General features: G+C 38.6%; 2 protein-coding genes across 5 annotated transcripts in view; both read left to right on the top strand.

The window, feature by feature from the left end:
* C1QTNF7 (C1q and TNF related 7) overlaps window positions 1-4,020 on the top strand; it is a 49,728-nt gene extending 45,708 nt beyond the window's left edge. The window contains exons 2-4 of one of the 2 annotated variants that reach the window (XM_069856306.1): window positions 794-979; window positions 1,877-2,122; window positions 2,829-4,020. In XM_069856306.1, the coding sequence (XP_069712407.1) occupies window positions 1,885-2,122; window positions 2,829-3,460 (870 nt within the window). In that variant the 5' untranslated portion in view covers window positions 794-979; window positions 1,877-1,884 and the 3' untranslated portion in view covers window positions 3,461-4,020. Of the gene's footprint in view, window positions 1-793; window positions 980-1,630; window positions 2,123-2,828 lie in introns of those variants that run through there. The other variant, XM_069856305.1, reaches the window with a different exon arrangement.
* A 10,495-nt stretch (window positions 4,021-14,515) lies between these two features.
* The window catches only part of LOC138720242 (coiled-coil and C2 domain-containing protein 2A-like), a 40,571-nt gene continuing 28,179 nt past the window's right edge, over window positions 14,516-26,907 (top strand). For 2 of the 3 annotated variants that reach the window (XM_069856273.1, XM_069856271.1), the window contains exons 1-5: window positions 14,516-14,583; window positions 22,984-23,072; window positions 23,588-23,698; window positions 25,718-25,819; window positions 26,637-26,810. In XM_069856273.1, coding sequence (XP_069712374.1) covers window positions 14,568-14,583; window positions 22,984-23,072; window positions 23,588-23,698; window positions 25,718-25,819; window positions 26,637-26,810 — 492 coding nt within the window. In that variant the 5' untranslated portion in view covers window positions 14,516-14,567. The remainder of the gene's footprint in view (window positions 14,584-22,983; window positions 23,073-23,587; window positions 23,699-25,717; window positions 25,820-26,636; window positions 26,811-26,907) is intronic. The other variant, XM_069856272.1, reaches the window with a different exon arrangement.

The following is a 26,907-nucleotide window of genomic DNA, read 5'->3' as shown; positions in this document are numbered from 1 at the left end:
CTGTAAAATGCATATGCAGTCTTAGGCATCAACTCCCTCCAAGCTGCTCACTCCTGGCTAAGCACTTAAAATTGTTCCTCTCTGCAAAGAGCTTTGTTGTTCCTGATTTAAGTTAAGTCCTACGAAAAACCACAAGCACTATTTGGGTACAATCAGCAGTACATCAGAGTAAACATCACTGTGAGGTTTGTGCTTCTAGCCAAGTACTGCCTTGGAGTTATCATTTGCTGCTCTGCTGTCATGTTAATCATTCATATGTTAATCCACTCTTGGAGGCTGTTGTTCATGACCGTACTGTAAGGCTTTATCAAATGACAGCAAAATTAGTAGTTTGGGTTTTGCCAATTTGATATCAGATTCTTAATACGAAAAGCAGAATATAGATCACTGAAAAGAATTTTGGATCATCGCTTATTTGTCTCCAGATACAATATTTTCATGTTTTTTTTCTTCATTGCCATTGATACCAAGACACACTTTCTCATTTTCTAGTCTGTAAAAAAGAAAAATTTCTTCATAAAGATTGTGTGTTAATGTGTATATGTGCTGCTCTTTTCCCCTGCTGAATAAATTTGACCATGCTACATGTTGAAACATCATGAATTGCAAATAAATGTAACAGTTTGGGTTTTTTAATCAATCACCCAATGCTAATCAGTATCATAGAGAAGGGAATGGGAAAAAGGGTTCACTTTGCAACTTCTTTAACTCTGAGTTTGAGAATTAATCTGAGTTTCACTGTAAAAAAAGTTTTCTGAGTCCCCTACTTAATTTCTTCTTTTTCTCCCCACAGAAACCAGTGGACTCCAATTACATTGAATGCTGTAAAATGGCTCTGTAGGAATGGCTAACTCCAACAGAAAAACCCACATGAGTCTTCTGAGAAGCCAGCAAAGGAACTAGAAAGAACAGCTTGACTTGCAAAATCTCACCTGACCAATGACTGACTCTCTGCTAATGTAACACCTTTGTGTAGCAGGTACTGCAGCTCCTCAACGCGGTACTGGTTCTATAGGGTTTTTTTTCTTTACTCTCCTAGTACATTTTGGAATAGCAAAATCTAATTTACTTTCATTTATGAAAATCACCAACTACTATATAAAATGCTTTAAAGAATTTTCTTGCAAGAGTCCAAGTCAGGGTCAAAAGAAATCCAACCTGTCCACTCACGCTCCATCCTTTCCCTGCAGGGCAGCTGCCTGATTCGACCTGATCGATTACAGCGAAGTGCTTATTTGTGCTGTTGACATCAGGGTTTCCTACCACGCAGTGAAGCTGTAGCTCTCTTACTGGTATCCTTTCTGCAGGCTCAGCAAATTTCTGCTGCGGTTATTGAGGTTGGAGGTTCATTTGCAACCACAAGAGCAAATTTCAAAACGAAAGGAAGGTGTAAGCTTTGTCCTCACTAGAAAAGGCTGCTCCCACAGGCACATCCTCGTAGGGCAGACATAGCTCCCTTTAGCAAGAGGGCTTTTCTCAATAAAGCTTATACAGGTCCCAAAGAGAAAATAAACAATGTGAGCAAAGAACTTTCCTTTGAAAAATCCAGATTCTTTTTTTTAAGTGTCAAATTTAGGTCCAAAAAACCCTGGAATGCACCAGTTATCCTATGTTGGTCTAGAGGTTACCTGAAAGACAGTGGCCTATACGCTGACCGGACAAAGGTTTGACCTGACAAATGTTCAACCTGACAGACTTTCCTTCTTGCTTCCTATATGGATTCTGGTAATGCAGAAATACCAGGCTGATCTCCGTGCATGTATCTGTGCATAATGTGCTGCAGTGTCACACTTATTACAAAGTTCAGAGCCATCTCCACGTGATTTAGAGTGCCATAATATGCATAAATATTCTTATATAGATATATTTTTTCCAGATTCGAGGATGTTTCTACTGCTTTACATTACAAGTTTTGCCATCTACACAAGCGAACAACCTCTTCAAAGCCAGCTCAAAGGAGAAAATTACTATACGAGATATATCTGTAGCATCCCTGGTTTGCCAGGCCCTGCAGGTCCCCCTGGAGCCAATGGATCCCCAGGGCCACACGGACGCATTGGTCTTCCAGGAAGAGACGGTAGAGATGGCAGGAAGGGAGAAAAAGGTGAAAAAGGGAGTGCAGGTATTTAATATTTGTGTAACCTATCACAGTAGTACAACAAAGCAAGACCCTTCATCATCACTGTTACACACATATATAAATACGACAAATGTGTGTATGTGCCTGTGCAGGTTGAAGCGTGATGCATTTATATGCAGTAATATGCAAGTAAGATAGAAAATATGCAGGTATATTTTAGAAATGTCTAATACGTATATACTGAAATATGTGTAAATAAATGTAAATACATAGCTTTCCTATGTGTAGACACTATGAAAAATTTTGAGAAAAATTAAGCATGTATGGCGTCAAACACATAGTCTAATTTGTGCCATTAGCCAAGAATTAGGTACATATTAAAAATGCCCAAATAGCAGGAGACATTTAGTGCACAAGAATCATTATATAGGTAGCCACGCTGCTGTTCTTCCCATGGGCAGGGCTCCTAGTTCAGTCAGCAGTGGACTGATTACATATAAAACTCTTAAATGTGTGATCACAATGTAAGTAGAAAAGTAGGAATATAGAAACAAAGGACCCATGGAGCTTGGTCCTCTGTTCCAACCTGCCATTCTTTTTGCTTACTAGAAAATTTTTAAAGTATTTTTGGAGTACTTTGAAATTCTCATAGTGTTTTTCTTGTTTGTTCATGCACACACAGTAGCCCACACAATGATTTACTGAGATGATATGTACAATGATTAACTAACTTAAAATGTTTTTGAAGGTTTAAGAGGAAAAACTGGGCCGTTAGGACCAGCTGGAGAGAAAGGAGACCAAGGTCAGTCTGGTAAAAAAGGACCTGGAGGATTAACTGGTGCCAAAGGCGAAGTAGGTCCTGCTGGACCACCTGGACCTAAGGGAGATAAAGGAGACCGAGGAGAGCCAGGTGCACCAGGGGTCTGTAAATGTGGGAAGATAGTGCTGAAATCTGCCTTTTCTGTTGGCATCACCACCAGCTACCCAGAGGAAAGATTACCAATTATATTCAATAAAGTCCTCTTCAATGAGGGGGAGCATTACAACCCTTCCACAGGGAAGTTTATTTGTGCCATCCCAGGGATTTATTATTTTTCTTATGATATTACCTTAGCAAACAAGCATCTTGCAATTGGGCTGGTTCACAATGGGAAGTATCGGATAAAGACATTTGATGCAAACACAGGCAACCATGACGTCGCTTCTGGATCCACGGTCATCTACCTTCAGCCAGAAGACGAAGTATGGCTTGAGATCTTCTACACTGACCAAAATGGTCTCTTTTCTGATCCAACGTGGGCAGACAGTTTGTTTTCTGGATTTCTCCTATATGTTGATACAGATTACCTTGATGCTTTATCGGATGAAGATGAGCTCTAAAGCAGATGATGTCAACTGGCATTAAAACTGGACACCCCAGCACAGGATTTTATCTAGCTGTGTGGGGAACACAAAGTTGAAAAAAATCAATCTGGAAGTTTATTTTTGCTTTGATAAGAAACAAATCTGAGCTCAGGAGGATCTTTCTAGAATCTAAGCTAAATTTTTGTCCGAACAGCAGGGATATCAAATGGAACTGTAATTAACAAAAGACTGCCTCACTCCAGGACTGACTCCTCCTGAAAGCTATGTCTATAATACTATTTAAACAAATTAAAGATACTGTACATTGGATTTTACATAAAATATATTAAGTTGCAATGTAGAACGGTTATTTTGTATATGATATTAAAGTAAAATTGAACAACTGGTGGCAATATCATCTTTGATCATTTTAAGACAGAGACAATGTTGATTTTGAAAAAGGAGAGGAATAAAATAGGAGTATCAGGATGCAGCTGAACAGTCCCATCTGATATTTAAACCAACAAATTCCATTCATAATTAACTAACCTCCTAATAAATACATGAAGATTTGTAGTAACTGAAGACTGCCCAATGACAGCCATAAAAGAACAGAAAAAAAGGTATTAAACATAAAAAAAATAAATCCTGAGTGATCTGAAAACCTGGAGATAGACAAACAGTATTAAATACAGGTATAATTCCAAGTAGGTTTGCTAGTCTTTCAATTCTATCTTTATGAGAAATGTGGAAGAAAATATAATATTTTTGCCGAAGAAAATCAAGGATGTAAAAAAAAAATGATAGAATAGTAACAGAATAAATTATATGGAACAAACTGAGTCATGTCATTAAAGCAGACTTACTTCTATTTCAACATGGCTAAATGCAATAAAACAAATGTAGGTCACTCACAAGACAAAAAACTACATTCAGGAAATCAGTGAACTTGGAAAAGGTACATGGGACATCATGGACAAGCAGCTAAATATGAGCCATCAGAGTAAGCTGATGCCATGGCCCATTGGATGTATAATAAATAGAATTATTGCACAAATCAGAGTAAGGAGCAATTATTTATGAAGCTACTATTTCTGCCAATGTTTCAAAAACGTACTGGAAATTCAGAAAAGAAATTGTAATTCTACCTGTGCAGATTACACATGAGATGCAACAAGGTAAATTTACTTTTCTTGTCAATGAGATTAAGACATGATTTGATCACAGTCCATAAGTCCTGTCTGGAGATAAAACTTCCTTCCAGCAGACAGGAGCATAGTGAGATCCACTGGTGAGAAACTGTATTGATGTATGAGGAATCTATTTTTACCAGTGGCAGTATTCAACCATTGTAAAAATACCTAGGAACATCATGAGTTCCCCAGCATGCAGCATCTTTAAGTCAAGATTTGAATTCCTTAATGGTGTTCTTACTTCTCAAGAATTTACAGTTCTTTTGTTCATATTGGATTTACAGAAACCTGCTATTTTTATCAATTATTCAGAGAGTTTCCAATGCTAGTGGTTTGCATTGCACAACTCCTGCTCTCACTTTATTAAATGATCAAGGAGGAGGAATCTTCTGTGTAATTGACTTTAATTAAGAAAATTACAACCAAACAAAATTACAAAAAAATACTGCTGAGATTGCAGAATGAGGAAACCTGAGCACTACAGCTGCATACAGAATGTTAATCTATGCACCCTATACCTGTGCCCTCATTTCCCCACGCAATAACAAGCAAGTCTTTGAGTACGATTGCTGCTTTATGTAGTGAACAGGAGCAAAGTCCTGTCCACAAATCAAACTGGCAATGCCTGTACAACCCTTACTTTATTTGACAGTGAGAGACGTGTGGTAGAAGACAAAAGTTGATTATTTTTCTAACTAGACATCTAATTTACCTCTGTTATACAAGAGCTGCTTCTTGTGGAAAATATGGAACAGAACGCTTTTAGGTTCAGTTTATCTTTGTGCTGTACAATCGTTTATACATCTGCAAATTAAGTACAATGGGAGTTCCAAATGCAGCCCAATCATTATTTTCAACAATGACTGACGCCAACGCTTCCCAGCCATCAGTGGCCATACAAGGCACAAAGACTATCAGCATTACACAGTGTTGTCTGCAATGAAATTCCACAGGACAGAACAGACCCATGACATCCAGGAAGCAAAAGTCAACAGATGCAGGATTGGACCTATAATATGTATTATGCAACAAAAGCAACTAATAGAGGTATTTAATTACATGCTTGGTTTTGGGGTTTGTTTTTTTTTAAAAAAAATTGGACGTTTATGGCATTTCAATCAACAGAAAGTTTGTTGGGAGTAATAAGTCAATTTTTATTAGAATTATTTCACACCTTGAAATTACAAAATCTTTTCTAAAGCCGAACTTAAGAAAGAGTATGACCTGCTCTCTTCAGACTCTACAGAAACATATCTTATATCTGACAATTTTCAGAGAAAACTAATTTTTCACCATTGAATAGAGAAAAAATAGGGCTTTATAGTGAAATGTTCCTGGTTGCAATCCTAACTAAAAGCAAACTGCTTCCATGCAATATCTTATAAAAGTTAATGAAATATTAAAGAGATTTTAACCACACCTGTGTTGAAAGTTACACCATGGGAATAAATAAACCAAGACTCATTGCTTCCCCCTACTTAATTTTAGATTTTTGTTTGTACAATCACAGAAAAATAATTTTGGCTTCTCTAAGTTTTCCCATTTGGATTCCATAGTTATTTGAACAGAGCCTAATATTTTGGCATGAATTGTTAAAAATAAACAATTCTGTTGAACTATTTCTATACATTTTGGCAAGAAGAATCCTTTAACTACATATATGGACAACATATGTACACAAGTAGCACATCCCTGTCCTCATTCAGGATCTCTTACTACTATTGTACTTGAAAATAGAACAACTTTGATGACATGATATTTCACTATGAGTATTCCTCTGTCTAAATTTGAATTTATACAGAAAAAAAACATGGGCTGAAGTCTTCTACTACTTACACCAGGAGGTGGAGAGGTCTGGTGTGGTTTCAAGACATTGTAGGATAAGACAGAGCAAAATGTCTTGGGGATTAAATTTGAAATTAATCAGATTTCTACACAATAGGGAAGTCATTCTACATGTGCCATAATGCCATGTAAAATCAGGCATTCAGACCATCGTAATAATTTAAACTTTGCCTACAACCAGCAAAGAGAAATTAACATCACTAGGAGAAACTCCCAGGAGGAAGCACGTCTTTGCTGCAGGACCAACTCTTGGGCTTCCTGATTGAGGCTGGAAGAACTAACTCCCACCAGGAAACCTTAAAATAATATTAAGAAGGTTAGCATTCCTGAGATTCTTAAGTAAAATATATTTATAGTTACTTGTGATATACGTATGTAAATATACAAAAGCAAAAATAAAATTATTTGACACAAAATAGCACATCCCCCTCCCCCATCTTTCACTCTTACAGACCTTCTTTGTACCTGGTAGAGCAACATCAAGGAAGGAGTCAGTCACAGGTTCCATTTGCTGAACAATTTTAACCTAGATAACTAATTAAACATTAAATTTCATCTTTAATTTGATATGAGTATCTTACATTGAATAAATAACTTCAGCTTCTTCACTACTAGTATTCATGTCTGTATGGTTTACGCTGTTGTACAATTTTTTCAGGAATTCTCTTTTCAAGAACAGCATGGAGGAAAGAGTTACTAATGGATATCAGTAATGAAAATACTGTCTACGTTCTTAAAATCTATTAAAATACACCTAACACCATTTATGTACTTTTGGGATAAGCAAAAATATATAAAACTCACAATCAGATCATTTTGTTCCCTACCAAGTGTGCTTCATTAGTTGGTGCAGTTTGAGTAATAGTTCATTTACTTACTATTACTTGAGTAATAGTTCATTTACTACTTTTATTTCTTAGGTTCAGTTCATAGTCATTTACTAAGACACTTACTGAATAACTTACTTTTCACTGATAGGTGCAATTGAACTGTTTGCAAGTAATTCATACTCAGGATAACTATACTGATGTTGTACCAGACACTTTGGTGAGTAGAAACTTCACTTTTATGCGGAAATGTGTCTCACTATGTATTTATTTCAGTATGTGATGAATCCTATCCAAGAAATAATACATTAGTCAACAGTTAGAGTTGAGACAGCAATACAGTACCTTCAAGAGCCACTTTATTCCTTTCAGTATAAACCATTTAGACTTCAGCTCACCAAGAATTTAGAGGATGTATTTACTTCGATGTAACTCCTTAAGACAGCACTCCAAACTGAGGCTATGTCAGTATTTGTGAATTTCAGAGGCATAACTCTTCCTCGCATCATCATTAAGAAATTTCCAAGTACTCTCAGAAAACTCAGACTCTGATATTTGGTTTTGTCCTAGCTGCAAGCATCAGATCCGTTCACAAAACTTGCTAAATAAAGCAAAAGAAAACTAACTAGACGTATTATACACGTACCTTTTAACAGTAAATATATACAAAGAATAACGTGTCTCCAGTTATTTGGCACTTGGCTTATTTCCATCAATTCTGAATTTAAATATTTTGGTACCTGCTTGATGAGGTACAAGGAGAATTTTCCTCTATGCAGATTGTTCCTGCAGCAGCAAACATTAGTGTAACACTTATCTTACCTGACTTTGATCTCTAGAAGCTCAAAGATCATTGCCTTGGCTAAATTAGTGGTTAGCTCTGCTGCCATCAGTGCAAAGAAATAGATAAGATAAATCTCTGGATTACACTGTATTAGACACTTGCTTGAAGAAAGGAGGAATCAGGAGGTACCCATCTCTTCATTACCTGTATCTACATGACTAACTTAGGTTTAACTTGGAGATGGCAAAAGTTAAATATGATGTCTCCTCTTGGAGAACAATCTGCTAACTGGAAAAATTGGTATAATTTAATTTGGCGATTTTTTATGTCTCACAACTAAGACAGAAGATGTGGTGTGATGAGAATATAGGCATACCCTTACAATGATGGAAGTGACCTCTTGTCAGATCTTTTGTAAAATATTGCTCAAGTTCTTCCTAGGATGACTTCAACTGCAGTACCTTGGCTGTCCTCCAGAAAATTTTACAGCCTATTAAGGTGGGTTAGATAATCCTCTCGTGCCTCCAAATTCAACACACTTAGGTATATATCAAATCTCTTTAATCATCTAAAGACTTACTCACTGCTGATGCTGATGACCCTTCCACACACCACCTGCATTCACTTACGCTTTGTCAGATGTTCTGGTACATGAACTCAGATTTCTTCTCCACCTGCGACAAATTTCAGGCTATTTTATTTGCAATTTCTGTCATGTTTGAGTAAAGTGTGATCAATTTAAAATCACGAAGACGAGCAAAGTTTGTGCTCCCTTGTTTGTAAACTCCATGAAAGCAAGATCACTGCAGAGTTGCATATAGTATTTGATATTCCTATTCTAAGAACACAGCAACATGGCCTCTTACTTTGTAAATCTTGTACATGGCTTGTAGGATTCAGAGATTTGTTTGTTTTCCCTTGGCTTTACTACTTTTGGTTTATAAAATGGCAAGGCAGGTAGAAAGAGGTGTATATGGCAATCCAAACCATACGTTATTAATTTTAAAATTTATTTTTACCACTGAACTTGGGGCTTGCCATCCCTTAGCCTGCCTGCTTCTGGGGCAGCCTGCACCACATGTCACTACAAGCTACCTTCAACCTTGCCTGTGCCAAAGACCATCCTTGACTATCACTGACAAGATAACTGATAATGTCACATCTGACAAAGTAGAGCTGCTTACATGATTTTATTTGGAGCTCTAAATCTTCTGTCAAGCATAATCAATGGCAGTGATGATCAATGGCATAATCAATGTCTTTTGTTTTTATAATGCTGACTGAGATAAACAAGTTGTTCCCTGCCCAGGAAACGTGTGGCATGAATTTTGTGCATGTCCTGTGAGCAGAGTCATTGCACTGACGTGTAATTAAGCAGTTTTACATCCTGTTAAACAAAGGTTCCCCACTGCTCTTTAGGGTATTACAGTAATGCATCTTACAGAATGCTGTTCATATTTGTCCACCATTTAAACTCTTTGTACAATTGTTTCTGAGACAGGAACAAACTGTTGGGGCAGTTATTAGCAAAACAAGATGTCGAACCTCAGAACTTGCCAAAAGTTTGTTGAAGGTTCACTGACTGGATCCTTTCCATAGTCCCACACAGTGAGACTTGGATGACAACAGAGATAGTGTACTGTACATGTTATCCTAAGGAACCTGTCTTCCTATTATATTTCTTTCCCTTCTTGAAAGCTGTTGTCAGGTGTCTTCTAGCTGTTATAGTTCTTCTTCCAGCATTTAAAAATGCATACTCCCAATCTTTTTGTGTACTATGACTGTTTACTTCTTCCCACAATCCCCTTCTTAAACAGTAATTAGAAATGGGGAACAATTTAGTCATCTCTTTTAATGTGATTCCAGCTACTTAAACTCTGCAGTAACAGATGTTTAGATGTTATAGGGACTGTTTATATAGAGACAATTATAAGTAAATCTAATAACAACTCCATTTAGCATCATCAATTTTGTTTATTTTGGTCATACCGAAGATACTAGCACATGCGTTCACATAAGAAATCACTCTGTTAACAATTCAGTGCAGCAGAAAAGAGCCCTCCTCAGATTTGATAGGAAAACAGTAACTTCTTTGTACCTATAAAAAGTAGGATTTGTATATAATACAATCCATATTTCCATAGACCATCTGATAGTTCTGACATTTCTAGTATCTACATAAGCTGGCTGTAGCATTTAACAAGCAGATAACCCACCCTTCCTCTGCTTCTCTAGATTGGGGCTTAAGCATTTTATTCCCCTTTAGGCAGGCTCTAGAACAACTCTAATCAAGCCCTCATATTCTTCTTTCTGCTATGGAAGAGTTATATCAAAATATATAGATAACTTCATAAAGTTATGAGTTGTCCTGCTTCTCACTTGGGTTTCATGATCCACCCTCTCAGTGTTCAGAGCATTTGCTAATACATTTTCTAACCTTGGAGTGGCAATAAGCCTGCCTTTGCAAATTACAGCTGCTCACAGATTATACCTTTACTCTATGCTGCTATGCTTCCCATTACCTTTCCCTAAAATGACATGCTAAGAAGTTGCTGAGGATTATGCTGATTCATAAAGGTCATCTGTACAGAATAATGCATCATTGTCCCCTTAATACAGCTTCTCTTAATACTCTGAGTACTTTAATGCCTTGGAAAACAGACACAGCACTTGGAAAACAACTAGCTACTAACATCCACTTCAAGGATTTATCCCTACATGACTGCTGTCAGGGATTTTTTTAAGAGTGAAATTAATCTAAAAAAAAATTGTGCTTGCTGGAATGTTGGCATATAATCTGAATTAGAGGTTTACTCAACAGAGTGAGAGGCTTTTCTGCAAATGACTGATATTCAGGAATCACATACATAGAGTCTGTGCCTCTTTAGTTACAGAAGAGGTATGCAGAAATTAAGTCATATAATTTAGCAAAGTGAGGTACTTGAAGTTAGAAGTGACTATCTTTACTGCATTTTAGTCTGAAATAACCATCCTCGATCCTTAATCCTTGATCCTGCAAAATATCATGGAATTTTCCTTTGTAAGTCACTGCAGTAACTGAAATGTGCTGCTTTCTGCAGGAGCTGCAATAACTTAATCCTCTCCATTCTTTATTCATGACTTCCCCTTTTACAGTGAAAAAAATTGTTAACAAAAAAGTAGTCTTCTGGACGTATTTTAGTGGCTTAAGAAGGAGAATCTGACTCTTCCTCTTTAAAAAGCAAAGCTGAGGCTTTGTTGCTAGGGGGAATGTTGTGCTTGGCTTTTTCTTCCCTACTCTGAAAGGTGCTGTGTAAGAACCCGGTAGGAAGCTAACATTTTCCTTTAGGTCTGTTTCAATATCACTGCTTCTGTGTGCTCTCACAAATGAGACAGATCTAAGAATCCAAAATCCTTAAAATTATTTTCTAGGTACTTCTGATGCACTTAGGTTTTTTTTAAGGAGGAATGAGAGAAACTTCACTGTGTTTATGTCAGTAGTTTTAGGTGCTTGGAAAACAGTCTCTGAGCCAACTGAGATCTTTACAGTTCTTGCATCCAGTTGTTTATTGCATTTTAAAATGCCTGCTGTAGTACTTAACTTCAAGAATTGCTAGAAAATTGTTGAAGAAAGCAACCGTAAAGGCCTGTCTGCCGCACTGCTAGCATTCTCCATTTACATGTGCCTTTAGGAAAGATGGTTTAAATTTGATACACGGAGCTTGATTTGAAAAAAAGGATAGAAGTGCCAAGCAATAAAAATACTGCTGCTTCTTGCAGTGCTATATTTTCTTTGTGCTGTGAAGAGGGTATTTGCCTGCAGCAAGAAAATGTTGCCAATTTTAGGTATATCGCCCTGTGAGATGCTTACAGAGGGACTAAGCGCTGAGGGAAATGCACAGGTGGTTTGGGAGACAGTCACATTTGCCTAAGAAGACCAATAGTTTAGGGTAAATTCAGCTCCTTGTGCCAGCTGAGACTTACTTAGAAGCCAGACAATCCTTGGGGCTGATAGTTGGTAAAGGCTAAGCCTCAGGCAGGAGATAACCATAGTAGTCCTCCTCTGCTTCTCCAGGTGTTTTAACAGACACCTCTGAAGAGATAAAGGGGAATACGCAAAGCACTCTTCATATTCTAGCTGGGGCTGGAAGCACTTTTTGAGGGGAATATGCACAAGTCCATGCACACCCAGTACAAAGAAGTGATGGGGAAACGAAAGCCTCAGTTAGCCCTCTCACTAGAGGTGTGGAAAAACGCCCATGTTTTATGAATTGTTTTATGGGGATTTTGAAATCCAGAATAAATTATGATGTTGCAATTGACTTCATCTGTTAGGTCAGCACATCAGCACTCGGGTTCTGCATCGCTGCAGCTGTGTTGGTACAAGCTTCGTGCAGGGAACAAGTATAGCTGAGGCCGCTTTCCTGTTGATTTGAAGGTGAACCAAGACAGGAACGTGCAGTAATAGTAGCCTGAACATATCTCTGTGATTTGAACCTAGCAGGCAATTTTATTCACTGTAGGTTGGTTGTTTATTAAAAAGAACTATAACAGTATTCATAGAGCATATACAGGCCCACATTATTCACTGTTACACAGAAAAACTAAATAAATGTATTCATAATTTTTTTAATAATTGTGTTCTGAAAGAAAATGGGGGTTTTAAGTGCTAAGGCTAGATATTAAATGGTATGTCATTTGAGTGTTAGGATGCAAAGGTTACATGGACTGTATCTCATGATCATTATGCACATACTGAAGTGTCTCTCTTACGAGTAATTCTTGTATTGCTTGTGACAGCCAGGTGTCAGTCAACGACCAGATGAACCGTAGTGAAGAATCACAGGAGATAATCATAGATGTTGGTGTCCAGTTAGCTGAGACAAAAATGGGGTGTGATTGTTTTTCACTGAAATAATAGGAATCTTTTACACATGTTAACTGAGAAAAGCCAAATAAATAAGTCAAGCGTCTTGCAAGCTTTTGTTAGCCCTAAGTCAGTCAGTACCATTCTAGTTAACGCAGGCTTGCACAATTATTCATTTCTGCGCAAATACATTGCAACCATAGATGCCATTTGTGTGAAATAGGTACCTTTTATGTGCAACCATTTAATTCTATTTCATATTGATCCAACATTTTGTTGATTAAATTATCTTCAGGTTATTTGCTAAATATTTTTAGTCTGCAGTAGTTACAACACCAGAAAGCCTGGTCTTCCTCATCTGCACAAACACTTTTAAAATGACCGCATTTAAGCTGTGCCTGGTGCTTTGTCAGTAAAACCTCTGAAGTGGAAAAAGTAAACAAAAAAGCCACCCCAAATGACCTTTTTGTGCCCTCAATAGGTTTTAATCTTGCTAACAAATGGCAGTGGGTGTTAAGTTCAGTGTCAGGACTGTAGCCTGACTGTAGCATCAGTGGAACTAGCACAAGGATTCAGGAACCTCCACCTCCACCAAGGATTCAGGATCCTCACACCTTCAATACCTCAGTTTGGGGTCTTCATGATAAGAAACAGTGAGATGCCGGAGTGTGTCCAGAGAAGGGTGGTGAAGGTGGTGCAGGGGCTGGAGAACCAGCCTTATGTGGAGCGGCTGAGGGAGCTGGGGTTGTTCAGCCTGGAGGAGGCTGAGGTGAGACCTTATTACTCCACAACTGCCTGAAAGGAGGTCGGAGAGGCAGGTGTTGGTCTCCTCTCCCAAGGGATTGCATGGCCTCAAGCTGTACCACGGGAAGTTTACAGAATCACAGAATCACTAGATTGGAAAAGGCCCACACAATCATCGATCATCCAGTCCAACCATTCCCATCAATCACTAAAGCACGCCCTGAAGCACCTCATCCACTCATCTTTTAAACACCTCCAGGGAAGGTGACTCAACCACCTCCCTGGGCAGCCTCTGCCAGTGCCCAATGACCCTTTCTGTGAAGAATTTTTTTCCTGATGTCCAGCCTGAACCTCCCCTGGCGGGGCTTGAGGCCATTCGCTCTCGTCCTGTCCCCTGTCACTTGGGAGAAGAGGCCAGCACCCTTCTCTCTACAACCTCCTTTCAGGTAGTTGTAGAGAGCAATGAGGTCTCCCCTCAGCCTCCTCTTCTCCAGGCTAAACAACCCCAGTTCCCTCAGCTGCTCCTCATAAGACCTGTTCTCCAGCCCCTTCACCAGCTTCGTCGCTCTTCTCTGGACACACTCGAGACGCTCAACATCCTTCTTGTGGTGAGGGGCCCAGAACTGCACACAGGATTCGAGGTGCGGTCTCACCAGTGCATTGGACATTAGGAAAAATCTCTTCACGCAAAGGGTTCTGGGGCGCTGGCGGTGTCCCCATCCCCGGAGACGTATGAAAGGCGAGCAAATGCAGCGCTCGGGGACAAGTACGCTTGGAATCGCTGATCTCCATCGCCTTCTCCCGCCGAAGGATCCCGCGTTGCGCGGACGCGATTCGGGATCGCAGCCGCCCCGCCCCGCGGCCGGACCCGCCCCCCCGGGCCCGCCGAGCCGGGACCCGCGCCATGGCGGCCGCGCGCGGTAAGGGGCGGGGCTCGCGGGCCCTCCGCGTTCCCCCCGGGCTCCCCCCCAATTCTCGCTGCCCCCAGTGCTCGTCCACCCCCCCGCGCTCCTCTCCCCTGGCTTTTCTCGTGTCCCCTCCCGCTCCCGAGTCCTCGGTGTGTGAGCAGGGGCGTCTCGGAGCGCTGTGACGCGAAGGCAGGCGGTCCGGGGGCCGGAGCGGCTCCTTCGGGCTGAGAGCGCTGGGGGTGTTCGGCCTCGAGAAGAAAAGGCTCCGGGGAGGCCGTACGGCAGCCTTAGCGCTTCAAGGGGGCGACAGAAAAGCTGGGGAGGGGCTCTGCACCAGGGAGTGCGGGGATAGGACGAGGATAACGGTGTGAGCTGGAAGAGGGGAGGTTTAGATGAGATATCGCTAAGAAATTTTCTACTTAAGAAGTAGAAATTTTCTGTTAATAGGGGGCTGAGGGGAGACCTCATTGCTCTCTACAACTACCTGAAAGGAGGTTGTAGAGAGGAGGGTGCTGGCCTCTTCTCCCAAGTGACAGGGGACAGGACAAGAGGGAATGGCCTCAAGCTCCGCCAGGGGAGATTTAGGCTGGACATTAGGAAAAAATTTTTCATGGAAAGGATCTTTGGGCACTGGAGCAGGCTGCCCAGGGAGGTGGTTGAGTCACCTTCCCTGGAGGTGTTTAAGGCACGGGTGGATGAGGTGCTGAGGGGCATGGTTTAGTGTTTGATAGGAATGGTTGGACTCGATGATCCGGTGGGTCTTTTCCAACCTGATGATTCTACTGTGAGGATGGTGAGGCGCTGGAACGGGTTGCCCAGAGAAATCGTGGCTGCCCCATCTCAGGCAGTGTTCAAGGCCGGGTTGAATGAGCCTGAGCAGCCTGATCTAGTGGAAGGTGGCTGTGCCTGCTTATGACTCGGTGATCTTTGAGGTCCCTTCCGACCCAAACCTTCCTATGAAAATACACAACATTCTTCTAAGGTGTCAGTGTAGACTTGCAGTATTTACATGTTGTAAATTTCATGCTTTGTGCTCTAGGTGTTATTCATGCTTAGGATAGTATATGAGTTTATTGATGGGCTATTTTAATTGTGACATACGCTACTCACGAAGCCGAAGAGTGCAAGAGAGTGATGATGTCATGGGAAGCTCTTAGAAGTGAAGGTCTCATTGCAGGCTTGGAAAGAATGGAGGTGGTTGGTACTTGAAAATTGATATTCAGTTTGTTTGGCAAAATCTGCAATGTTCCTGTTAAATACTCTGGACAACGTTAGTGTTGTGAATCTTAGTGCATGGTTTTATGGGCTTATTTAAATAGGGTGTGTAAAAATGCTGATTAAGAACAGAGTATTAAAAAGTCAATAATACCAAAAATCTAGTGACATATAAACATGCTTAGTTTTTCGTCAGTGTTGAGTTTTATCAAAATAAAATATACGTATTGACCTTAAACTCATTTTAGCAAAGTATGTTATTTGTTAACAGACGTCTTCAAGTTACGGATGTTTCCAGCTCTTTCAAGATCTGTGCACTTATCTTTTGAATGTTTTTTGAGTCTCACTGTGCCAACTTGTGCTAGGAAATGATGCGCTGTTGGTAGCTAGGGTCCAAACAATTTTCAGAATTGATTGCATGGGAAAATCAAGGAACACCCTCTAGTGATAGTTGTTTTATTTTATAGAAGCTCATTTTCCAAGAGTAAACAGAACAGCACAGCAGTAGTCTGAGAAGAAAACTAGCCATTAGTTCCCTTCAGTGATAAATGTTTTGTTTTCTTAACTGTTTTGCTCTGTTACTTGTTGCTGCTTCTGAAATCCCTGTAATTCTGCTAATTTTGTATGATTGAGTGGAAACTACTATATGTGGTATTTTGATTAGACTTTATCATTGATTTACTTAATTGCAGTGTAACTTACTCATTTTTTTAACTACATCTAAAATTTTGAGAAAGACTGAACCTTAAGGTGAAGTCTTCATTTATTTATCTAAAACTTATTTCATTTTTTCTCTGAAATTACATCTGACAAATTTATAAATAATTTCAATTTCAGTCTTCCACGTGTTAAGCTCTTGAATATGGTGACACATTTGCTATTGTTTTGCATAGTCAAAAGGTAAAAGTAGATTTCTACTCAGTTCCTTATTGCTTTTGCTTTTTGTATGAATTAAAAAAGTAATCCCTCCCCCCTTTTTCCACACGCCACTGAGAACTTCTACATAGACTGTTTCCTCTACTGTCTTGTTTTGGTTTAGTGCTTGTGATAATACATTGCCTCTGTTCCTAAGTCTTATTATTGCATTGTGGTTGTCACTGTATTTGTTCATTGTTTATGTCATATTTGTGGTGTTAAAAGTATGCACCCCCCCCCTTTTTATGGAAAGAGAACTGTTTTAATAGAAGTGGGAAGTAGATAATGTTTGTGGAATTATGAACTTCTGACATCCATCAAATAATTGGTTTATTTTATGCTAATGTGGTATGATCACTTTCTCATTCTGGTCTCACTGTGGCAAACTTAGTTTGAAACATATCTTTCAGCTGTTTCATTACTTAATATTCATTGTTTCTGTTTCTCCCTACTATCTTTCAAACTTTAGTCAGTCTAAACTGTTTCTATTTATAAATTTATTATTTTCTGTAGGCTAACTATTGTGTGTGCTTTGATGCCTGTATACCTTTCATAAACAGAAAAACTTGGCTGTATGTCAGTCCACTACTCAGACTAATAAATAAGAGTTGCAAAAGGAGAATTGTTTTAAATAAAAACCCCATGTCTGATAGTTATTCCCTTGTGGAGTAAGGACAGCTACACTGTTACAAAATCTTTTTCTTAATTGTTGGGTTTTTTGAATGTGTATAGTTATTTGGTTGCAGTGTCTGGTGTGTCCTACAGTGATTTTATCCATGAAAAATACAAAATCATTTCTAGGACCTATGCTGGAAGTTACTATTCCGTGTTTTCTTTCGGGTAACTCGTGCTTGATGACAGCATAAATATCTGTGCTCTTTCCCTCATGCCTGGTTTCTGCATCCCATTCAGATGAAGCTTGATGTTAAGATAATTGCAGCAGTTCTTGGGTCTCTGTTCGTGTAGAGAGTTTTGAGGTTGCAGAGACCTAGTGGGTTTGGGCTCCTCCAAATACAGGTGGAACCAAGGGAGAAACCTACTCGTGACATTTTCAGGTTCTCAGTTGGGCTTAATTTCAGTTTGACTATCCAGCAAGCTTATTAGATCTGCCCAAAATAAAACATGGAGCCATTGCAGGATATTGAAATTTCCAATGCAAAACTTAGTGTGAAATTTTTTTGATCCAGTCCTGTAATGGTGCTCCTGTGAAGTAATGCTCTCATGGATATTGGTATTAACTCTTTTACTTGAAAAATGTATTTTTAAGTTAATCACAAATTGGTTGGCTGTGGAGCCCATTCACATAACCGAGAAAAAACAGTGTATGTGCAGAGAAATAAAGTAACAAATATTTTGTTGTAGTCTTTTCAAGAAAACTCAGGATCCCACAAAAATTGATGCATTGAATTAATCTTAGTGCAACTATAAAAGCCTTAAAGTGTTCTTCATTATGCATAGGAAGGATAATTGTCCGGTTGTTGCAAGGAACTGGTTCATTCACAAAGAATTTTGCGTACAAAGCATCAGTTCTGATACTTCAAGAGGTGCTTAAAGTAGTGGCAGATTGATTCTGCACTAATTTTGCCTGTTTACACTGTTCACTTTAACCTGGCTAACTGAATAGAAAACAATGGTAGAAAAAAAATCACAGGAGGGAAATCAAAAAGTAACTTAGACTAACTCAAGTAATTTCAGCTCTGTTTCAGTCTTGATGCTTGGTTTTGGTCGGGGTTTTTTTCTGATTGCTTGGCTTTTTGGGGGGTTAGGTGGGGCTGGTGCTTGGGGTTTTTGTTTTATTGGATTTTTTTTTTAACTTAAAAGTTTGCACCAGTGAAGATTCCATAACTGTTTAAGGGATTCAGTTCCAATGCTAAAATACGCCAAAAGTTAAGAAGCATAACCACCTTCCTTATTGAAATTAAAATCTGTAATTTCCATCTCTGGGAGACACACAGAGTCTTTCTGTGCAACAAGCTTTTGTGGACTTGATATTGTAAAATAGTTGAAGTTTTTTCTCCATTCCAAAAACTCTTCAAAGTAAGTCTTTGAGGAAATGTGGCTTCTGACAGTTCTTGCCTGCGTATTTTATACACAGATAGACATCATGCCATCATTCATATATTAACAAATATTTTCAAGGTATTAGTTTGAGGCAGATCCTGAAAATACCTACTCAGTATGGTGCGTGACTTTAAATAAAGTGTTACTTATCTTTTTAAATGTGGTTTTCCTGTCGCTTGCATGTGCCCTCGTGCCCCCTGTCATTTCATCAAAATATTTCCTACTGAGAGACACCTTTCTATAAGGCAGGCTCAAAAGTTGAGATGTGTGCCTTTTCCATTATTCACAAAATTCAGTAGAATAGGTGTTGAAGAACATTAGATTGGCGTCCTAAGTCTTGATGTTGACTGATCTAGGTCTTCTTTTGCTTGTTATTTTACTGTCTTTTAACTGTTTACTGATAGGCTGAGTCTTTTTTGTGGAGTTGAAGTTAGCACACTTGTGTGTGCTTCTGCCGCATGTTCTTTCCCATTTCTTAAAAAAGGCACTTGCCCAGGATTTTGGAACTTGCCTGTTCTCCATCACTTCTCAGAGTCACTGACATTATGATGTTGCTGCAGCAAGTATGTTATTGGATACACTGCAGTGATGGCTTTTAATTGACTCAGGCTGATAAATATTTATCTGAATCTTGTTCTCTGTTTTGTCTTGAATTCTTAGCCTGTTCTTACTGATACTGTGTCTCTTGTTAGGAAAGTCAAAATGCAAATAGACTTTCTGTGTGTCATCTCTTAATGTCTCTACTGAAGATTGAGTACAGGATGCTTGCTTTTCTTGTGTGTCTCACGCTAGTGATATTCACTTTGTGCCTTGTTCTTTCTTTTGAAAGTTTCCAAGTACAATGAATGCTTCTTTTTACAAATACAGGCAGTAAATTGTATGAATTGAAAAGATTAGGATTCTCCAAAATGTTTCTGAGTGGAATCAGTTTTAGTGGGGTTTATCTTAATGTATTTTTGTATTCTAAATGACAGTGGACTAAGGTCATCCTGGAAATTAGATTGCACTTTTGACTTTGGTATAGTAAGTAGCCTTTAAAAGTTGAAATTGTATATTCAACATGCAGTATTTTCTGCCACCAGTAAAGCTCTTGGATTAATGTTGAATCAGCCATAATGTAATACATGTTGTGTGACATTACCACTCCTAAGCCCTTACCCTTTGCTGTTTTATCTCCTTTTCATGAGTTTAATGCCTTATATAAACCTAAAATCACCCTTTACTTAGACCTTGGCAAACAATGTTCTTTTGTAAAGGCAAAGAACAAATCAGTGTTTGGCTCAAAGAACTGACAAGTTGTGCAATTCTGTAAGTGGAAATAACTAGAAAAAAAGAAATCACTTACCTAGAATGTCATGTGTTCACAGATTAAAAATTGAAAATAATAAAAAAAGGCTGTGCACCACAAAGCACATGTGTGGAAAGAGCTACAGTTTTCTCCTGCTAATTATCTTACAGTTGTTCAGTAAAAGGGCCAGTGTGTTATGTGGAATGATGGAGCTCCTTCTGGAAAGAAAAGCTAGTTAGAAAAGTTCAGAAGAAAAAATTAAGATAAATAAGAGGATCCTATCTATGAGGAGGGATGCAACACATTTCTCTTAAAGAAGTTAATATTGCACGTATCAGCCAAAATTACAGTAAGGTCCTGAGACTTTCCAGGTGAATTCCAGGGCTCCAGTGAAACTGAAGAGATCTGTGCATATGGTGAGACAATTATGTAACTAGAATCAGTTTAGTTAAGAAGAAATGTATTAGGTCTTTCAAAAAGAAAAATACTTAAAGTAATGACTTTCTAAGTTATTAGGCATGCGTGTTTTCAGCTGAAAATATTCTGGAGATTTTAATAAAGACGATACCCTTGACTCTTTTACAGTGGTGGTGCCACCCGAGAGAGATGGGTACCTTCTCAAAATACTGTGTAGAAGACAACTGTAATTGTGTTTAATATATTAAGCTGCTGAAAGTGTTGCCATTTGCTTACACATACAATCTCATTTATACTGTATGTTTAAAATGTTTTTCATTTGTGTTTATATGAGAGGATGGGTTGTAGGTATCTATGACTTTGCATTTCTGACCACAGGAGTGTAGTTTCTCTGTAAACAACTGGATAATTTTTCATTCTTTTTATTTAGTTATCAAGGAATGCAGTAGGGAACAGGGTCACACTACTGTTATATACTGAATCTACCCGAAGAAATCAGAATCTAAGAGGATCTGATGTGTGGAAGAAAAGGGGGAGGAATGCTGTGGTTTCTTCAAAGGAAAAGGAGGTCTTGATAACTTTGATTATCCAAGATGCATTCTCATTCACTACTATTTATGGAAGAAAAGCATGGGTTTTTGGGGAGCAGCAACTCAAAGGCCGTAACAAACAGTAGTTCTCCTTTTCCATGTTAACAGGATTACCCAAGTCAGTGTCCAAACTTGCTATTTACTGTCTATCAAAAAATCTAAAAATGTGTCACTGATTTAAACCTCAGATTTGCACATTTCACAGGGTCAACAGAGAATACTTGATCCTAAAGGACGTAGAGTTTTGATGAGTTCTTGTGGTTGGAAGTTGGATTGTGGGAGTCTTTTTTGTTTGTAATCAGCCCCAGGGGTAAAGCTTAAGTGCTGCCGTCCAGGTGGAGTTTGTATTACTGATCACAACACTTTGAGCCCAACAGGTCAGCCAGTTTTCACCTAGTTATGTAGTCCATACTGCATCTGTTTTTCTCTAAAGGTGTTGCAGGAGATAGTGATAAAAAACATCCACTGCTTTCCCTTCATCCCCTAAACCAATTATCTCATCTTAGAAAGCTGTCCCATTGTCAGCTAGAAGATTTTCCCCCTTCACAGATCTATGCCGATGGCTTCAGTTTTTTTCTTGTATTTAACGTATTTGGCAATGGTTTCCAGGGTTATTTGCTCCCTCACCTTCTTGGGCATCAAGATGGAACTGACCAGCCTGTAGTTCCCTAGACTCTCCTCCTTGAGGACAGGAGCAATGTTTGCTCCTTCTAGGACGTTCTTTGAACATAATCATGACCTTTTAAAGATAATTGAGAATGGCCTTTGGGTTGTGTTAATCAGCTCCTGGTACTCATGGGAGCATCCCATTAGGACCTATGGATGTGTGTCTGCCCTGTTTGTTTAAATGTGGCCTTACTTAATCTTCCCCTACTGAGGGTAAGTTTTTATGCCCCTAGGCTTTTTCACTGGTCTCTGAGGCCTGGTGTTTCTGATGGCAGTAAAAACTGAGATGAAGAAACACTGATTACTTGAGTCTTTTCTGTGTCCCCTGTGACCAGGTCCCTTGACCTATTCAGCAGCAAGTAAGCATTTTGCCAAGTCTTCCTTTAGTTGATAATGCACCTGTAATATTCTATCTTGTTAGCCATTGCATCCATTGCCAGATTCAAGTCCAGGAAAGTTCTGGCTTACCTAAGCCCGTCCCTGCATAGTTGAACAGGTTCATAGTATTCCTCTGTCATCACCTGTCCCTGTTCACTTCTGTTGTAAGTTTTCTTTTAACGCATGAGTTGAGTTAGTTCATCCATGTAGCCTCCTGCGGGTCTTGCTTGACTTCCTGAGAATGGGGAGAGCCTGCTCTTGAGCTTGGAGGAGGTTGATCAGATGACACAGGTGGACACACGTGATAGGGTGACACTAGTAGACCTGATAGTAGCTTGTGCTTGAAGTGGGAAGTTACTTGGTAATGCAGTCAGTCATACATGGGACAGGGTAAAATGCATCTTACTCTCTTGCTTGTACTAGAGCTATATCACAAAAACATTGCTGGAGAACTTAATTACTCCAAAAAGCAGGTGGCTGTAAGCTGAAAAAGAGCAAGTCTATAAATTCTTTACTGTTCCAGCCACACCTGTATATGGATGTATAGCGTATCACCATTAAAAATTAGATCTTGCAGTCGTGACTAACAGCTTATAAAATGCTAGATAATACTTTACGTATTTTTAAGAGAAAAAAGTGTGTAAATGCTTAAGGTGGTTCATGGTATGTAATGAAAGTAAACCCATCACAGTTCTAGGCATTTAAGTAATAATCTATTATTAAGGTGTGAATTCCAAAAATGTTTCACTTCTTCACGTTTTCTCACGTGTTCTGTTGGAACATGGGACTTTGTGTGGTATATGTGGATTTATTTTACATAATTTTAAGTTTCTTTCAGAAAGTACTTAATTTAAATGTGTTGCTGTGTGCTCTGGGTTTCAGACTTGCCACCTGTTCCTTCAACATCGAGGACAAGCTTTGCAGAAGTTTCTGTTAGGGAGCGAATGAGAGAGAAACTAAAAGCAGCAAGGGTGAGAATCCTTCAGAAGTCTTTTCTGGTTACCTTTAGTCTTATAACTACCACCCACTACCTTTTGCTTGCTTAATGCTATGTGAATCTGAATTGAGATAACTGCTTTTTTATTTCTAATGCCAAAATAATACTCAGCTCACCACTACAGTTATTTTTCAGTGTATTTCTATTCCTGTATTTTTTCTAAAGTTTATATTTAATTTGTTTATGATAGTATAGAAGTTACCATTATTTTGTAGTTCAAATGATATATTCATTACAAGATCCATCTGTGTTTTTGTCAAAATAATTCTTACGCTATTTTGAAATCTATGATCTCCTTGTATGTTTACTGGGCAGTTTAGTAAAGGTATTAACATCTAGGTCTGTAAAAGCACTTAAGCTGATTATATAGTTAAAAGATTCTGTCTCTAGCACAAACATGCATAATTAGTTGAGTTCCTGGGAATTATTGTAGCTTTGATGTTATTATATTTCTGTTACAGCTAAGCATTCTTTTTTTTGTTTGCTTAGTCAAAAGCAGCAATCTCTTTATTGCAAGAAGACTCTAGTTCACCACCAAGGCGTTTAAAAAGCATCAGAGGAGGAAAAACAGAAGTCAGACTTGCTGAAACGGTAAGAAAGGTGCATTGTATCTTGCTATTCTGATAATGAGAATGTGAAATGTGAAATAAATCAAAGACTACACATAGTCTTGAAGATCAGTTTTGTTTATTTTAATGAGATCAAAGTTATGTTATTGTTTGAATTATTAAGGAGGATGGAACCTTCCTGATTATTGCTTTTAATGTAAGTATTTAACAGCAATCATTAGCTTTTGTTAGAGTATAGATACCATGTGAAACTTCTGTCATTTACAGATTTATGACTCCTGCTAAGATGCCTTGAAGCGTTTAAAAGTTACTGTAACAGAGGGTCCACTGTGTTATAGCTATGTATAAATTTGCACAGGGCAATTGCTGAATGCTGGATATTAACTTTATGTCATTATACTGTATTGTACTGCTGTGTTACTTTTCTATATTTGGTGTGGTTTTTTTTAGTATAAGCATGTTCTTTATTAGAAAATTGATTTTGAATTAAAAAAAGTAACAAGGCTATGTCTGTGCAGAACTTGCACCCAGATGTGCTTCCGAATTCACAAAGAGATTGCTTGCCTGAAGAAAATGTGTTCCAAAGTATGTGTATGCCCAGGAAATAACAGCATGTGGCAGTGACATTTTTATCTGAAACTCCAGACAGTGGGAATTAGCCTGGCTAAATTGCTTTTCTAGGGGAGAATTACCTAATAATGTAGTTAGAGGGGATTTTGGGGCAGTGTTTTCTTCTAATAAGTAGTAGTTATGACTTTCAGTTACGTACTATTGTTTTAGTATGTTTGTATTGGGAAAATGTGGAAGTGATATTATAGTTATTGATTTTTATGTAGAGTATATCTGAAACCTTCCGCGTGTTGGTTCCTGTACTTATTTACACACATATGAAGAAGTGTTTTGTTGTTTAACAAGTAGCCACTGGATTGCCAGGGTTTGGGATTTTCTTCTTCCTGTTATTTTGAAGTTTAGGCTGAATAGATGTAAACTTGAGAAATGTCTTCCTTTAATCTAAGAATTCAGGCCTCAAGGAGGAAACATGGATAGAATGTTAGATATGTTTATGTTGTTCGGGCCTGATGAAGATCATTTTAAAGCACTTTGGTTCTCAGGTTCCTTCAACACTTGTGATTTGTGTGCAGGGACAACAGGTAAGGCTTCAGAAAACTGGATAACCATGCTACCTCTGTTCTTGAAAAGGAGAGGAGTATCATACGTGGAGTTTTAGGGTAGTTTAGCAGTATTTGTTTGAGAGAAAACAAAACACACAATCAAGTCTGTATTTAGGCACCCAAGCAGTGGACACTACCTTTCTTGAATAATACCAGATTGATTTTTCCTGACTGCACCAGGGGCTGTGTGAGAAGCTGACATTAGCTCCATGGTTCCCTTCCCTTGTCAGCAGTGTCAGCAGCAACCTTCCCGCTGCTGCCTGGCTTGTGCTGTTTGTCAGCCTCTCATTTGTAGATGGGAAGATTTCACGTTACTGCCCCATTTCTCCCCCTTGTGCAGAAAGGGCATGTGGTTAGAGCTTTAAACTAGATGTGAAGGGGGAGGGGAATGAGGCCAGGCTAGTCAGGAGTGAGCCTGGAAGCAGAACTCCAGTGCCTGAGAGATGGTGTGCTGGCAAGGACTGCCAGTATGTCACCACATAGTGAGTGGGGGCAAGTACATCTGGTGGCAGGAAGGATGAAACTGGCACTGAGGGGTTAGGTATTCCAAGGACCAGTCAATTGGGAACAAACACTATTCCCTTTATGAGGGCTGGGGGTTCACCAGCCCAGCTGAAGTGCATTTACACCATTGCATGCAGCATGGGCAATAACCAGGAGTTGGAAGTTATTGTAGGGCAAGGAGACTACCACGTAGTTGTCATCACGGAAATGTGGTGGGATGACTCGTATAACTGGAGTGTAGCTATGGTGGGGTATAAACTCTTCAGGCTGTGATCATGCAGTATTTAATCTGTGTATTCAGATATTTGTCTTTATTTTTTTTTTAGTGGATCTGTACATGTATGTTATAACTTACGTGTATATTTTCAATGCAGTCTGATAACGAAAAATTTAGGGAGATGAAAGAGGATGAATCCCACTTACCATTAAAAATAAAGTTTTGTGATACTGTCAAAAAGCTTAAGCAAAAATCAACAGTAAGTACCAGTACGTTCATTTCAGTAACTGATGTTAATTTCATTTAGCCTTTATGTGGCTTAATGATTCTCTTTGAAGAAGCAGTCAGAATTCGTTCTTAAGTAATGGAGAGGGTTTTATTTAGTTAAAAAATTCGCAAACGGTGTATGCCAACAATTGAAGTATAAAAAAGGAGCCTTCATCAAATATAAGAATGGCTTTGAGTCATTTGATTTTTTAAAAAAATTTTAAAAAAAATCAAATCCATCTGGACACAGTTACGGGAGCTTGGAGGAAAAATGTTTCTTCTGTTTAAATCCTTTCTATCGAATACCACCAAATGGCAGTTCAATCAATTTACTGATTAGTATATTGATATTTATTAGCTACAAAGTGCTACAGGTAATTCTTATGTTAGAGGATTCATACTAAGAGTAAAGAAGCCTGGGTCTTTCAAAGGCAGAACTTCTCTTTATATCATACACCTAATTACCTGCATTATGGCTAGAATTTAAACTTTGGCATTTGTCATTTGCAAATAGTTTATATTTAAAATGATAAGCTGGTTCAAATTGAACCAGGTAACTTCTTTTAATAAAATGTTGCAAGAAATATTTGATGGAATATTAGTATAGCAATAGAGAAAGTTTTCGTGCACCGTTTAAAAATTTCAGTCAGCTTCAGCATTTAGGTGAGTTTTCTATGAGATAAAATAATTATTATCCTGTGGCAGGTGTTTCCACATGCTGTTATTGATGTTATTAATGGAAAGATATCTTCACTTGCCCAAATTTCTTATAAATGTCATATCATAATATCTGTGTCACCTTTCCTCAGGTCCAGAGTGATTTTCCTACTGCTGAAGAAGCATATAATTTCTTCACCTTCAATTTTGATCCTGAACCAGACAATATAAAAACTGCAGCCAGGAAAAGGAATGAACTAAATGAAGAAGAGGCAGAAGAAGAATGTGTAGAAACCCATGAGGATGAACAAGAGGAGGATGAAATGGTGTGAGTGATAGAATAAATGGTCATAATTTTATTCAGACTTCTTGAATTACTTTTATTCCTCTAATACAAAATTGCAACTTTTGTTTCCTTAAATA

This window comes from Phaenicophaeus curvirostris, chromosome 4, assembly GCF_032191515.1.
Source record: "Phaenicophaeus curvirostris isolate KB17595 chromosome 4, BPBGC_Pcur_1.0, whole genome shotgun sequence".
Taxonomy (NCBI): domain Eukaryota; kingdom Metazoa; phylum Chordata; class Aves; order Cuculiformes; family Cuculidae; genus Phaenicophaeus; species Phaenicophaeus curvirostris.
The sequence above is the reverse complement of the archived record's forward strand: the minus strand, read 5'-3'. Positions and strand labels throughout refer to the sequence as shown.